Source organism: Tasmannia lanceolata, unplaced genomic scaffold (genome assembly GCF_043159265.1).
Source record: "Tasmannia lanceolata isolate RefF3 unplaced genomic scaffold, GAP_Taslan_0.1 ptg000013l, whole genome shotgun sequence".
In the NCBI taxonomy this organism is placed as follows: Eukaryota; Viridiplantae; Streptophyta; class Magnoliopsida; order Canellales; family Winteraceae; genus Tasmannia; species Tasmannia lanceolata.
The window spans coordinates 42,379,324-42,394,032 of record NW_027518690.1 but is presented as its reverse complement, the minus strand read 5'-3'; the positions used below and the strand labels follow the sequence as shown (position 1 = coordinate 42,394,032).

Below are 14,709 nucleotides of genomic sequence, written 5' to 3'. Positions count from 1 at the left end.
TCATTGTGATTGGGCAAAAGTAGATTGATATTATTGATTTTGGCGTGCCCGGTGGTAGGATATAACACGAGACGACTAATTCGGGATGGGTCCTCGATGTATTAAGTTGGAGTGTTTTTCCCCCCTCATCTTCTTGTTACTATTGATGTCACACTCCGACCCTGGAATTCGGGGTTCGGCACACGTGACAGACGTTGCACGCTCATAGGATCGCCCCCAGAAGCATGCAAGGCTCCATCACAACCAACTGTTAACAATATATACGGAAGTTTTAGTCTCAATTAAAGCTCAAATGGAATACATATATAGGCCTATATAAGTCTGAATCCAATAATACTTATTCAACCACAATCACCTTAATCAAGTAATAAAAAACTCAAAGCTGGAATACTGAAAGAAAGCAGGAGATCTCCTAGGCTCCAATCCAAGCACTTGAATTCCTCACCAAGTCTACTGCCACCTCGGAATCTAAAAATTGTTAAAACACATAATTAGCTAACAGCCCAGTCAGTTTTCCAAATCCAAGTCAGCTAATAGGAAAACATATACATGCTAGTGAGGAACAAGAAATAAAATGCCATAAAATTTTAGTCTATGCAGAAATTTGTAGAAAGCAAGAAAATCGTTTCAACATAAATTCTTATTAAAAGAAACACAAACAGAGGCACTGGTGCAATGGATGGATAAAGAATTAAAGTGAATTACTCGCCAAAGAGGATGAATCAACTCTAGGGGACTCCATACTGCATTTATAATGGCACACAAAAATGTAAAATTAAATGAATAATAAAATGCACTTTTGTGAGTTGGTCCAATGGGGTGGGCCTTGTAGCTGGTTTTTGCTAAGGCACCCTTCAGTTTAACATTCTTAAATTTTTTGTGTACTTGAGGGAGGGTTTGGCTGACTAAGTTGTGAAGACTTTGTGGAGGAGCAATTTGACCCCCTGACAGTAGCCCGGGTGAGAACAAAGCATGTAAATGGATGAATATGACCTCAAAATGTAAGCATCTAGACATAGGGATTTAATAGGCAACTTATCATAAAGCCATTTCGCGACTCAGTTTTGCATGAGAGAACAACACACTCACACATGCTTACTTTTTAGAAGGTTTTGTCTTATTAATTTAATTCATCTGAGGTGGCTGTTCTCTCCTGCAAAAGTGAGCCGTGGAATGGCTTTCAGTGAAATTGCCTATCAATTTCCTCTATACCTACTATGAATTTTAAGACTTTGAGGGATGGCCACCCATGTTTTTCGCGTGACATCAAGTGGGGAAATTGGTTGAAGTGACTTTTTTAGGAGAGAACAACCACCTCATGATCGTCTACAATGATCAACAGTCTAAATTAAACGTACATATCCCCAAGTGGGACCCAACACTTGATCTAGACGGTGACTATCGGCCTAGTCCGTCTCTTATTAACACTCATCCATATATACAATATCCAATATAACCGAGTAGGTGAAGAGACTCAACCCATTTATGACACTGCCAGAACAACTTCATTTCCGATTTGGTCATCAGGATTTCGGAACCGTGGGTCCAACACATCCTTTACCCGTAGATTTTGGCCACCTTCAGATGATGATGATGATGATGACAAGGAGGAGATGATATCTCCAAAAATTTTCTGCGGAACTCCAAAAATTTTCTCGGAATTCCGCAGTAGCCATATACGAAACTCCAACATACGAAATTGTTACTGCGGAATTCCGAGAAAATTTTCGGAATTCCGAGTATTTTTCTCGGAATTCCGCAGTAACACAATTACGCAAAAAAAAGGTCTCGGAATTCCGAATGTCTTTTCCGGAATTCTGAGAGTCAGCCCAGGCGCGCATAATCACTGGACTGACTCATTTTTTCTCATTTTTTTTTCTTTCTCCCTTTTTCTCCTCCATCTCAAAAACCTCATTTGTTTTTCTTTTTTTTTCCCTAAATCCTCCATCCATTTCTGAGAAACTATTGCTTTAAACCATTGCTCTTTGAAAATTTACAACTGATTTTCAATATATTAAGGGTTTTAAAAAATGATTTTTCACAAATATTGATTTAAACCATTTTTTCCAAAACTTAGTAATTTAAACCATTGATCTTTGACAAAAGTGAATGAGAAAGTCACAGTGAGGCTATTTCCAAAAAAAAAAAAACCATTTCAAAAAAATAAAGTCACAGTGAGAGGGGTACCAACCTCTTTTGTGCCGGTGGCGAGGAGAGAGAGGACCGGCGAGAGAGGTAGAGAAGACCGCCGGAGGAAGAGAGAGAGAGAGAGAGAGAGAGAGAGAGAGAGAGAGAGAGAGAGAGAGAGAGAGAGGTGGGTGGGTGTACACTGTAAAGTGCTTTGGGTTTCTCAAATTTAAATTTCCAACAGCTGAAAGTAATCATCATAGCCTCTAATTTGATTTGATAGGGGGAGAGAGAGGGAGAGAGAGAGAGAGGGAGAGGGAGAGAGAAAAACGTATGTAAGGGTATTCTCGTCAAAGTCACTCTACATTGGTCATTTACAACACTCCCCCCTTGACACGTCATTATCAAATTAAAGCCCTTTTTTTTTGTCATTTTCTCATCTTTTTTTGCATCAATGAGATTAAAGTGCATGTTATGCCTTTTATTTTGAATGTTTTGGGGTAATTTTGGGGAAACCTTTTGTTGTCTACCCGACAAATGGGTGTTGTGATGAGCATGATATTGTAGATGTATTTTCCGGGAAATGATTTCAACAAGCATGTAACACATTTCACGCAACAAGATGCTTTCGTGCAACTTTGCAGTGTTGAAATCACTTCCCTTCAATAATTGTAGATTGCATGTGACATATAAAAGATCTGCTTTCTGCTTTCTGCTTTCTGCTTTCTGTGATGAATGCGACAATAAGTATAAAGACGAGGACCATGCAACACATTTCAGAGGGATTTCAGCACAACCATGTTTTGATACCAGACGCTCATGTTTCTTGTCTTTTAGTATATAATTACCATCTAAGTGCTCTTTAAATACTAAAAGACAAGAAACATGAGCGTCTTGTATCAAAAATGTTTGTGTTGAAATCATTTCCCTAAATGTATAGACGAGGACCTTGTAAGTTGTAACACATTTCAGAGGGCCCCAAACCCATTGAAGATTCGCCTATTCATAGATGTCTGTGGGGAGCATGTAACATATTTCGGAGTTATTCACGTGCCTCACACTCTTGGTAGCATACGTGTGAGCCCTTATTCAGAAGCTTCTCCTACACTATCCAAAGGCCCCTAATGCATAAAATTTCTAACCGTAGCCATTACCTCATATGAAAAGGAATTGATGTCAATCACTAAACCATACTCTAGAAACAACACTGGTTCAATTCGTTTCCATTATCTTTTTTTACATCTTAGTCCATCTGTTTAAATTGGATTTTCAGTATTCAAATATTTAAAACATAGTACTGACTTATTGAATTGAACGTTACAGATTGAATCATAACTCAAAACTATGTGGAACATAAATCTGTGGATAACACAATCATTTCACAATCAGAATTTTCCAATGAATTTAAGAAAAACTTTTCATGATCCCTTTGAGTCACAAACTGATAGAAGGACCTCATTTGCATAAATCATTTGAAATATTTTAACCAATATAATATGTTATGACACCCAAATCAATTAAATCAATATAATGAATTTCAGTTCATAACAATGAAAGTAAGCTATCATATCTTTAAACAAAATCTCTCAATCATCATAAAGATAACAGATTACAAGACTCTTCAATTTATTTCAGCATGGATAAGCTAAATAAGTTTACTTCCTGCAAATCATTTGGACATCAACATTTTCTTGTATGTACTGATAATGGGGATAATATCTTGTGTTAATGTCTTATAATAATACTAGAACTTTTCATCAAAAATATGCTAGGATTTACTCCTTCTGTAATATTATTTACACAATGCAGAATTATCTTCTCAATTAATGTGTGATATGAAAATGGGGTTTTTGAGATTGAAATTCATTGCCAGGATATATGGTTTTTGTAGAAGCTAATGAGATGTAATTTCAAATGGTCATGAACTGTTCTTGGTTGTACAAATCAGTTATGAGAAATGCTTATTGAATGTTTTCTTTAAAGGTCATTAATCTAAAGTTATCATTAGCTTATGGGAAAGCATAAACCCAAAGAGCCATTAATATGATGATAGATGAGTATAGATTCTAAGTTCGACTCTAAATTAGAATAAATTTTGTCGACGAGATATTTCTTTTCCTTGATCAGGCAACATCAATTACCATAATTTTTCTATTAGAATTTATCCTTTCTTTCGCCTCATCTCTTGTCATTCTGAGACTAACTAAGTCTCATTAGTATTCTTTACTCATTCATTGTAAGGGCGATGAAGGCGATAGCCCAAGCCCATCCTTAGAGGGATTTATTGGATCATGATAGTACTATTTTCCCTCTTCTTTCCTCTTATTTAGGTAAAGAATCCTCAGTCTTTTAGATACCCTGAAACATTTAGTTCTTCATTGCAAGGGCAATGAAAGAGTTATCTAGAGCCTTTTTAGGGAGACAAGTTATGTCTCAGCATGAAATGTCTTACCCTGTTAGGAGACATGCTTTGTCTCATAGAAAGTCACACCCTTTTAGAGAGACATGCTTTGTCTCGTAGAAAAGCTTATCCTCAAGGAGACAGGCTATGCCTCATGCAGAGAAAGTTATATCCTTTAGAAACAAGCTTTGTCTCATTAGTGAATCCATCCATAGGAGACATGCCATGTCTCGTTAGCACCTCTCTTAGAGTCACCAGTTTGAGAGTCAGTCCTTTAGCAAAGGAGTCTGTCTTTAGCTAGAGAGTCAATCTTTCATAAGTCTGTTCTATCATCATAGGGGTTAGGATTATGTCCAACCTCTCATCAAGTCATGTGATTTTTATCCACTCCTGCAAGGTATAGGATGCTGTCCAACCATTGCAGAGATGTGATTCTATCCAGCTCATTCTTAAATTTTCATTTATGGTAGTTATGGTTGTAATTTTTTGTGCCATCTTAAGTGCAAATTGACTTGGGGTGCCCTATACTCCCTTTTTTGCAAGGGCGCCTGTGTATCTAGCATTCCCTAAAATCATTGAAAAGATAGAAGGCAATTTTATAATTTTAATGAAGTTTATTGGCATGGATTTGATTTCCTTTAATTTTTTGTCGCCGTTTAATTTTACATTTCCTTCCCTATAATACCCATTCACATCCGAGAGTATTTTAATCCATTACCTATAAATTCGCGCTTCAGAATCAGTATTTGAACGTGATAGAGCAAATGTAAAGTAACTAGCTGTTAGACCCTAAAACCAATGGCATAGGCATTAGCTTGTAGTGGCACCTTGCACCCTTGCCAATAGCCAAGATGGGCCTAGGGAGTTAGGCCAATATGAAACAAGGTGGGAAGAAGGCCATGGGACCGAGGCTTTGGCATGGGATAGAGCATAGGCATGGGCTATGCATAGCTTGCACGGGCAAGGATTGGTGGGCACTGACTGGGTAGGTGGCTGGTGGGCAATGGATTGGCGGGCAACGATAAGCCAATAAGCATGTGGCAAGTGGCCAGCACCTAGGCGTAGTGCCCAAGCTTTGCACATGGAGGCAGCGGTTACAAATGGTTCAGAATGGGCTACCCGCATGCTTGGACTGGAATGCAACAGTTGGGCAGTTACAAATGTTTGAAAACAAGAAAGGCAACAGTTGGGCAGTTACAAATGTTTGAAAACAAGGAAGGCAACAGTTGGGCGGTTTTGGCACTGGAATGCATACATGGCAGCAAGGCAATAGGTAAAGTGGTGTTGCACATGCGGATTTTGGAGGCAAACCAATGCATTTTGAATAGACAACATGGCTGGACGGTTTTGGTTGGTTTTGCCAAGTGTTGACTCATGATTTGTAAGTGCAAATGCACATGGATTGTTGAATGTGTTGTACATTGGCCAATAGCCTTTAGGCACTATGTAAATGGGCCAATGGCCTTGAGCTGGTTGCCAAAACTACTCTATATGTGGCAAAAACGCCCAAGCACATAGGAAATGGGTTTTTGTGTGTATTGTGAGAGAAAAGCTTCCTTGTAATGGCTTTGGCCAAGAGTAAGAGTTTTAGAAAGATGATGGCAATGGAGTTGCTCGTGGAGTAGGCATTGATTGGCCGAAACACATTAAAAATTGGTGTCCCTTGTGTATGCTTTTCTATGCATTTTGTGTGCTGATTTTTCCTTTGTGTGTGCTGTCCCATTTCTTGAGAGAGCCTCATTGTGTACTAGAGGGAGGGTTTGGCAGACTAAGTTGTGAAGACTTAGTGCCATCACGCATCACACGGGTTGCTTTGTGGAGGAGCAATTTGACCCCGTGACACTAGCCCGGGTGAGAGAGAAAAGGGACGCTCTAATTAGAATAAGAAATTTTAATTACTTTCCTTAATTAAATAACTATAGGGTACTTGCTAGACAATTTCACAGAAAGCCATTTCATCTCATGATACAATGATCAACAGTCTAAATTAAACATACATGTCCCCAAGTGAGACCCAAGACTTGATCTTGAAGGTGACTATCGGCCTAGTTCATCTCTTATTAACACTGACCCTTATATACAAGGGAAATGATAAATGCACCCCTTCTCATCACATGGGACACCCAACTGCACTGTATGTGGCAATCAAATCCACTGACACTACCAGAACAGCTTCATTTCCATCTTGGTCTTCGGTATTTGGGAGCCGTGGGTCCAACACATCCTTCAGCCGTAGATGTTGGCTATACCTTCAGATGATGATGACAAGGAGGAGATGATATCTCCAGGGTGCCTTCCCATTATAACTTCAAGTGCTAAAACCCCAAAGCTATATACATCGCATTTCTCGGTCACTCTTACTGTGTAAGCAAGCTCTGCCAAAAAAATCAAAAAATCAAAAAACATAAAATTTCTAGGGATTTGGCAGATTTTGTCTTATTTATTTAATTCATCTCAAGTGGCTGTTCTATCATGCAAAAGCCAGCAACGAAATAGCTTTCCATGAAATTGCCCAATAAATCCCAAATTTCTATGTTAAACAATCCTCTTAGTTGTTTAAAAACTTAGGGCCACTTTGAATACTTCCAAACAATATATATGCGTCGGAAAAAAAAGACTTCCCTGGTCTAGCAAGAATGATTTTTTCCAAGAAAATGTAGAAATTTTGTTTTTAAGGGAAATGTTATCAGCACCACTGTATTTTGATGATTGCACTCCTCACTTTATTAAAAGTATGGTATGGCCCTCACCACAGGATGATCCGAACCGTCCTTTAGATTGGTCACAGCCTAAATAGGTTGTGCCCCAAGAATCAATTCCATAGGTCGATCCTAACCCTCCGATCTATAGAGGGTTAGGATCAACCCTCTAACATTCAGATCGGAGGGTTAGGATCAACCGATGTAAATGATTTTGGGGGCACAACTTATTTAGGCTGTGGCCCACTAATGGACGGTTTGGATCATCCTATGGTGCAGGCCATACCGTACTTTTAATAAAGTAAGGAGAGCCCTCCGCAAAAAATAGTAGTGCTGATAACATTTCCCTATTTTTAATATGGCTCTGTTTCTTTCCACATAAATGGCATAAGAAGAATTTTATGTTGAAAGAAAGCCATTGGAAGGAAAAAATTCTATGGAAAATGAGTATCCAAACATTAGATAAGACAATTTTTAGGGAAAGTTTTCACCAAAAATTCCATAAGGTGTTCTTCTGACCGTTGGATCAAGTCAGTGCTGGCTAGCAATTCATCATCAGGCAAAAATATTCCAGGAGATGGCCGGCTAAAGGTGGCCCATCAGGCACAATAATGTTACACATATAAAAAGAAATGTTCTAATATTTCGTAGAAAAATTCAAAATCTAAACACTCCATATCCTAATCAAACATTTTAAAGTAGGATAATTTACAAAAATTTGGATAAATACTCGTTACCAGTAATTTTCTTATAGAAAAATTTGTATTAAATTTAAGGTTGTATATTGTTTTGGGTGACCAAGAACTATGATAGTGCATCTCTGCTGTATCCGTAAGTGCCTGTAAGTTCTGTCCAATTAGATGAATCGGAGACATGAGCATCAAATTCTGAATCCAATAAAATATTTTTGCTAGAGATATCTCGATGAAGTATCGGCTGGATGCAATCATGGTGCATGTATGATAAAGAATGGGCCACAACTTTAATAATATTATGCAACTCCATTGCCCCTTCCTCGCTGCTTAGGATATTAGCCAAATTTCCTCTTTCCATATTCTCATAAACAAGAAACATACATCGAGGATGAAAACAAAACCCGTAAAGCTTGACAATGTTGCGGTGACGGATTTCTGTTAATGCCCTTACCTCATGTATGAAACTTCTCTGGTCAATATGCTCGCTATCTTCTAATTTGTGAGGTTTCTTTACAGCCACTACTTGCCCTGTTGGCAAAGCTGCTTTGTAAACTCTCCCATATCCTCCCTCCCCAATGCAGTGTTTTTCATCAAAGTCCTCTATTGCATCGATGATATCTTCATATGAAATACACCGATCCGAGCTCTCTTCATTTCACTTTTCTCTTCCTCTGCATTTTTCGTTCTGTGGCAAAAATTTAATGAAATTCCAAAAACTAGAAGTAGTATCAGGGTCATCGGTTGTCTTGAAGCATGTGAGGAGGGCGGCCAATGAGAAGGTCGATCTGTTAGCCAAGAGGGGTGTGAATAGTGACTCTTTACAATGGTTTGATTATCTTCCCCCTTGATCAGCCATGTCTTGCTCTGTCGATGCTGTGTATTTTCTGTTTATGCTTTCTTATCTTGTAATCTGTTCTATTGGGCTGTCCCTTCTCAGGCTTCCCTTTCCATTCTAATATGATTCACCATTTCAAAAAAAAGAAAAAAAGAAGAAGGAATAGTGTGCTCAAAAGAGAAAGAACTTATTTTTTTGGCAACTAATTGCCAAGCCGCAAGCGAAGATTCTTGTCAATTAGTTAACAGGAAGAAAGGGAAATTCCTTCATATTATGAACACCTTGCCTGTATCTAGAACCCCTTTTAAAGGGCCTCATCCCTGGAAAATCTTGATTGGTTCGGGAGCTTGGTGTTTGAGGGGTTTTTTTGGCTCTCTTGTTGTTGTTGGCTCCTCTGGGTTAGGCTCTCTTTGCTTGTTTTGGTGCTATGTTTCTCTGCTTTGTTGCTCTCTTTTGTTTTTTGTTGGCTTCTTTGTTTCCCTTCTCTATGAAGTTGTGGGTTGTTCTTTCTGCTTATGTTTTTGTAGCCCATGTGGCCTTTTATTGGTTTGTACTCTTCTTCATTATCAATATATCTGGTAGGGGTCCTGCCTAACCCCAGCTTACCTATAAAAAAAAAAAGAGAGAGAAGGAACTTTCAATATTTAGTGACAGGGCTTGCACGATTCCAAACCCTGCGCATTGCCGCATAAACCTTTGTTGCCAACAAAAGTCTCTTGTTGGAAGGCTTTGCCGTTAGGAAGTCACCCACCAAATTATTGTATGATAAATTAACAAATGTCAAACTGCTCATATCTTCTAGAGAAGATGGAATTGAGCCTGTAAGCTTATTGTGGTACCCCGCACTGGGGTACCGTGATTTGATGGGCGAGTAAAATCATGACCTTCACCACCACAACACCCACCTTCAACTCCGTCGAACGAAGGGCGATGTTTCCCTCAAAATTGGAGCCGAGGATGATCTGCCCGCGTCGACCCTGGACAGGTCGGAAGTCTTGGCGAAAGTCGGGTTGGTGTGGTCTGACTCGGTCAGTGTGGGTCCTCCATCAGTGGTGGGACCTGGGAAGAAGGGTGTGGATGAGTGGATTTAGTGACGGACGTGGATGGTTCGGTTTTGAAGGAGTGGAGAATTGTGACGGAGGATCTGAAAATGAATCTTGAGTGGTGGCAGATTGACCTTCTGCCGATAAATGATGGGCCGATAAATGTTGAGGGGTTCGGGAGATTCCGGTCGGCGACAAAGACAACGGGGCGTGGCGGAGGAACATGGAGGGAGGAGGGGGTTTGTTCTCTTGCTTGGGTGATTCGTTCGGATGCGAGTGTTCCATCTCCTGTGGTTTAAACCCAAGGAAGAAGTAGGTGCAATCACACCTGCACAAATGCACTGGATCCCATTAAAACTCCAAAATTAAGCCCTCGCTAGAGGAGGGAGGGTCCACCTCAGTCCCTCCTGTGTTACATGGCCCGCTCTTTCGGCATATAGCCGGATGTCCGATGGAGGCTGTCCACCGGACTTTTGCTTGATAATGCACGTGTAAATGTGTTGTGACCGTGTGGGAATGTAAGCGAGCAATGTGGTTCTTTTTAAAGTAATTTATTATTCTTTATTTTAAAGGATTTGCTCGCGTCCATCGCATAAGGCATCTTGTGGATTGGCTGTTGCATCCACAAAATGCCCTGCGACTCTAAAGTGATTTTGAGAGTAAAAACTATAATCTATAAGTTATATTCCAATTAGTCATCAAAGATTATGATTTAGCCAAAAGTTTAACAGTTAAATTTTTTTCTAATAAATCTGTTAATTCTACTTATCTTAACGTTGCAATCAGGCCCGTTGAATCCTTCCCACGTGAAGAAGATTAGCCTCTCTCCAATCATAGATACACTGAAGTTGGCTGTCCCAAGTAGGAGGAAATATTTTATAGGGAGAAGAACATGTGTCCCCATGTAGGCGGAAATATTTTATATGAGGGCACATATATTTCCACCTACATGAGGGCACATATAAAACCTTATAAATGTAAATTCTTTAATTAAATATCCTATAAATGTAAATTTCAAAATATACCATAAATGTAAATTTCTCTAGATTTATTGATTTTATATGTGATCGCATGTAAGTGTAATATTTTAAAAAATAAAAAATTACATCGGAGCTAATATGGTTTGATGATCCAAGCCGTTCATTTGTTGGGCCTTCACATATATAGGTTCTACCTCAAAAATCAATTCTATAAAATGATCTTAACCCTCCGATCTGTAGAGGTTTTTATTTTAGAATCATCCTATCTAGCATGTTATTTTACACATCTTTCAAATGAGCAATAGGACTAGAAGGTGCAAAACCATGTGGGTTGCCTCATGATGGTCTACAAAGATCAATGGTCTAAATGAAACATACATGTCTCCAACTGGGACCCAAGACTTGATCTCGACGGTGACAATCAGCCTAGTCCGTCCCTTATTTTGATCAACTATATGAAATACTGACCTATACAATATAACTGAGTAGGTGAAGAGACCCAACCCATTTACACTTGAAATTCCATAAGTTGAGACATTTCGATTGTGTGGAATGGCTTTGGAAAAGATGGAGTTCGAGCAGAGAACTTTCCAGAGATGTGTTGCATGGGTGGCCGAGTTTGTGGATTTGCATTTAGGCACGCGAGTGCCATTGACACTGCCAGAAAAACTTCATTTCCAACTTGGTCTTCGGGATTTGGGAGCCGTGGGTCTAACACATCCTTTACCCGTAGATTTTGGCCAACTTCAGATGATGAAGTTAACAAGGAAGAGATGATATCTCCAGGGTGCCTTCCCATTATCACTTCAAGTGCTAAAACCCCAAAGCTATATACATCGCATTTCTCCGTCACTCTCATTGTGTAAGCAAGCTCTGCCAAAAAAAAAAAAAAGAAAGAAAAAGAAGTCAAATGACATAAAATATCTTGGCAAACATCTTGTCCTTCCGTAGGTGAGCCAAATGACATAACAATAAATAAGACAATTTTCTAAACAATTATACCGCAACAATAAAGTAGGCACAATATAGGAGGAAATAACCTGGAGCAACATATCCACGAGTGCCTGCAAATTCTGTCCAGTTGGATGAATCCGGCATTAGAATTCTAGCAGTACCAAAATCAGATACGTGAGCCTCAAATTCTGAATCCAATAAAACATTTTTGCTTGAGATATCTCGATGAACTATTGGCGGGTCGCAATCATGGTGCATGTATGATAAAGAATGTGCCACAGCTTTAATAATATTAACCCTCTTCACCCAATCCAACTCCATCGCCCCTTCGTCACTGCTTAGTATATTAGCCAAATTTCCTCTTTCTATATACTCATAAATGAGAAACATACATCGACGGTGGGAGCAAAACCCGTAAAGCTTGACAACATTGCGGTGACGGATTTCTGTTAATGCACGTACCTCATTTCTAAAACTTCTCTGATCAATTTGCTCGCCATCTTCCAATTTGTGAAGTTGTTTTACAGCTACTGTTTGCCCTGTTGGCAGATATGCTTTGTAAACTCTCCCATATCCGCCTTCCCCAATGCAGTATCTGTCATCAAAATCCTCTGTTGCTTCAATGATATCTTCATAAGAAATACACCCATCCCAATTCCATATCGAAAATAGGTCTTTATTCCTTTCATTTCTTTGTCCCTCTGCATTTCTTGTTCTGAACCAAAAAAAGGAAGAAATGCCAAAAACTAGAAGTAGAAGGAATAGTGCGCTCAAAAGAGGAAGAATGATCAATATGATAACGTTGTGTCTCTTTTTTGGTTCACCATTGTTTATTGGCTTGGAATTGCATGGTTGCAAACCTTGCGCTTTGCCGCATAAACCTTTGTTGCCGAGAAATGTCCCTTGTTGGAAGGCTTTGCTGTTAGGAAGGCTACCCACCAAATTATTGTATGATAAATCAATCGATGTCAAGCTGAGCATATTTTCTAGAGAAGATGGAATTGACCCAGAAAGCTTGTTGTGGGAGAGATTTAAGATTTCCAGCATGTGTAATTTTTGCAGTTGGGGCGATATTTCTCCTGTAAGCATGTTAAAACTAAGATCTAGCATAATTTGCAGCTCTGCTAGATTGCCAATTTGAAATGGAATGCTTCCATTCAAATGATTTCTGCTTAAGTTCAAAGAATGCAATTTCGAGCAATCTTCTAGTTGTTCTGGTATCGATCCACTCAGTTTGTTTGCTGATAGGTCCAAGATCTCCAAATTGGACAGTTTTCCCATTTCTGATGGTATCCGACCAGAAAGTTGGTTACCATTTAAACTCATGTTATATAAAGCTGTCAAGCTCCCCAATTCCTTTGGAATCTCTCCGACCAAAAGGTTTGAAGAAAGGTCGAATAGTGCTAGTTGAATCAACTGTCCAAACTCCGGTGGTATTTTACCAGCTATCAAGTTCCCTGAGAACTTTAAACTTGTCAAACTTTTACACTTGGCCCAAGTTGGAGAGAGTTCACCAGACAAACAGTTGTGGCTCAAGTTAATATATGTTAGATTTGGACAAACTCCAAAGTCTTCGGACATATTTCCGGAGAGCTGGTTTCCTTGGATATAAACACTGGTTAAGTACGTGCAGTTTGACCAGCTTTTTGGGATGGGACCCGAAAGTTGATTGTGAGATAGAGTTAGAAAGGCTAGCTTTTTAAGATCACCCAAAGAGGCCGGAATTGCACCATTAAGATGGTTATAGGACATTTCCAGATCAGCCATATTTTTCAAATTTCCTATTTCTTCAGGGATGGGGCCGGAGAGATTATTGTTGTAGAGTTGCAACGTGACAAGGTTGGTCAAGTTTCCTAATGTGGAAGGAATGGAACCTGCTAGAATGTTATCGGTCATTTTTAGATCAGCCATATTTTTCAAATTTCCTATTTCTTTTGGGATGGGGCCAGAGAGCTTATTGCTGTGAAGGTACAACGTGACAAGGTTGGTCAAGTTTCCTATTGCGGAAGGAATGGAACCTGTTAGAATGTTATTGGACATTTCTAGATCAGCCATATTTTTCAAATATCCTATTTCTTCAGGGATGGGGCCAGAGAGATTATTGTTGTTGAGGTACAACGTGACAAGGTTGGTCAAGTTTCCTATTGCGGAAGGAATGGAACCTGTTAGAATGTTAGAGTACATGCCCAACTCAACCATATTTTTCAAATTTCCTATTTCTTTAGGGATGGGACCAGAGAGCTTATTCTTGTAGAGGTTCAACGTGACAAGGTTGGTCAAGTTTCCTATTGTGGAAGGAATGGAACCTGTTAGAATGTTATTGGACATTGCCATATTAGCCATATTTTTCAAATATCCTATTTCTTCAGGGATGGGGCCAGAGAGATTATTGTTGTAGAGGTACAGCGTGACATGGTTGGTCAAGTTTCCTATTGCGGAAGGAATGGAACCTGTTAGAATGTTAGAGTACATGCCCAACTCAACCATATTTTTCAAATTTCCTATTTCTTTAGGGATGGGACCAGAGAGCTTATTGTTGTAGAGGTTCAACGTGACAAGGTTGGTCAAGTTTCGTATTGTGGAAGGAATGGAACCTGTTAGAATGTTATCGGACATTCCTAGATCAGCCATATTTTTCAAATATCCTATTTCCTCAGGGATGGGGCCGAAGAGATTATTGATGTGAAGGTACAACGTGACAAGGTTGGTCAAGTTTCCTATTGTGGTAGGAATGGAGCCCGTTAGAATGTTATCGGACATGTCTAGTTCAACGATATGTTTCAAATATCCTATTTCTTTGGGGATGGAGCCAGAGAGCTTATTGTTGTAGAGGTACAACGTGACAAGGTTGGTCAAGTTTCCTATTGCGGAAGGAATTGTTCTGAAGAGTGCATTGTTGCTAAGATCAAGATTGGCAAGTTTGGGAAAGGAAGAGAATTTGAAGTTATAGAGCTTACCTTGCAAACCTACAGCTG

At 39.3% G+C, this 14,709-nt stretch overlaps 1 protein-coding gene and 1 pseudogene across 1 annotated transcript; both read right to left on the bottom strand.

Annotated features, from left to right (window-relative positions):
- Positions 1 to 6,754: 6,754 nt before the first annotated feature.
- LOC143891269 (putative leucine-rich repeat receptor-like protein kinase At1g35710 pseudogene) lies at positions 6,755 to 10,085 on the bottom strand (annotated as a pseudogene).
- Positions 10,086 to 11,288: 1,203 nt separating this feature from the next.
- On the bottom strand, positions 11,289 to 14,350 carry LOC143889194 (uncharacterized). Its single transcript, XM_077393385.1, has 2 exons — positions 11,821 to 14,350; positions 11,289 to 11,653 (listed from the first exon to the last, which is right to left on the bottom strand). The coding sequence occupies exons 1-2, from the start codon at positions 14,348 to 14,350 to the stop codon at positions 11,289 to 11,291; spliced, it is 2,895 nt and encodes a 964-aa protein (XP_077249500.1).
- Between the last annotated feature and the right edge of the window lie 359 nt (positions 14,351 to 14,709).

Coding starts and splice junctions, on each gene's coding strand:
- LOC143889194 (XM_077393385.1), bottom strand. CDS start 14,350: ATGTCCGATAACATTCTAACAGGTTCCATTCCTTCCACAATACGAAAC. Junction 11,654..11,820: donor TCGTGGATATGTTGCTCCAG/GTTATTTCCTCC, acceptor TTTTTTTGGCAG/AGCTTGCTTACACAATGAGA.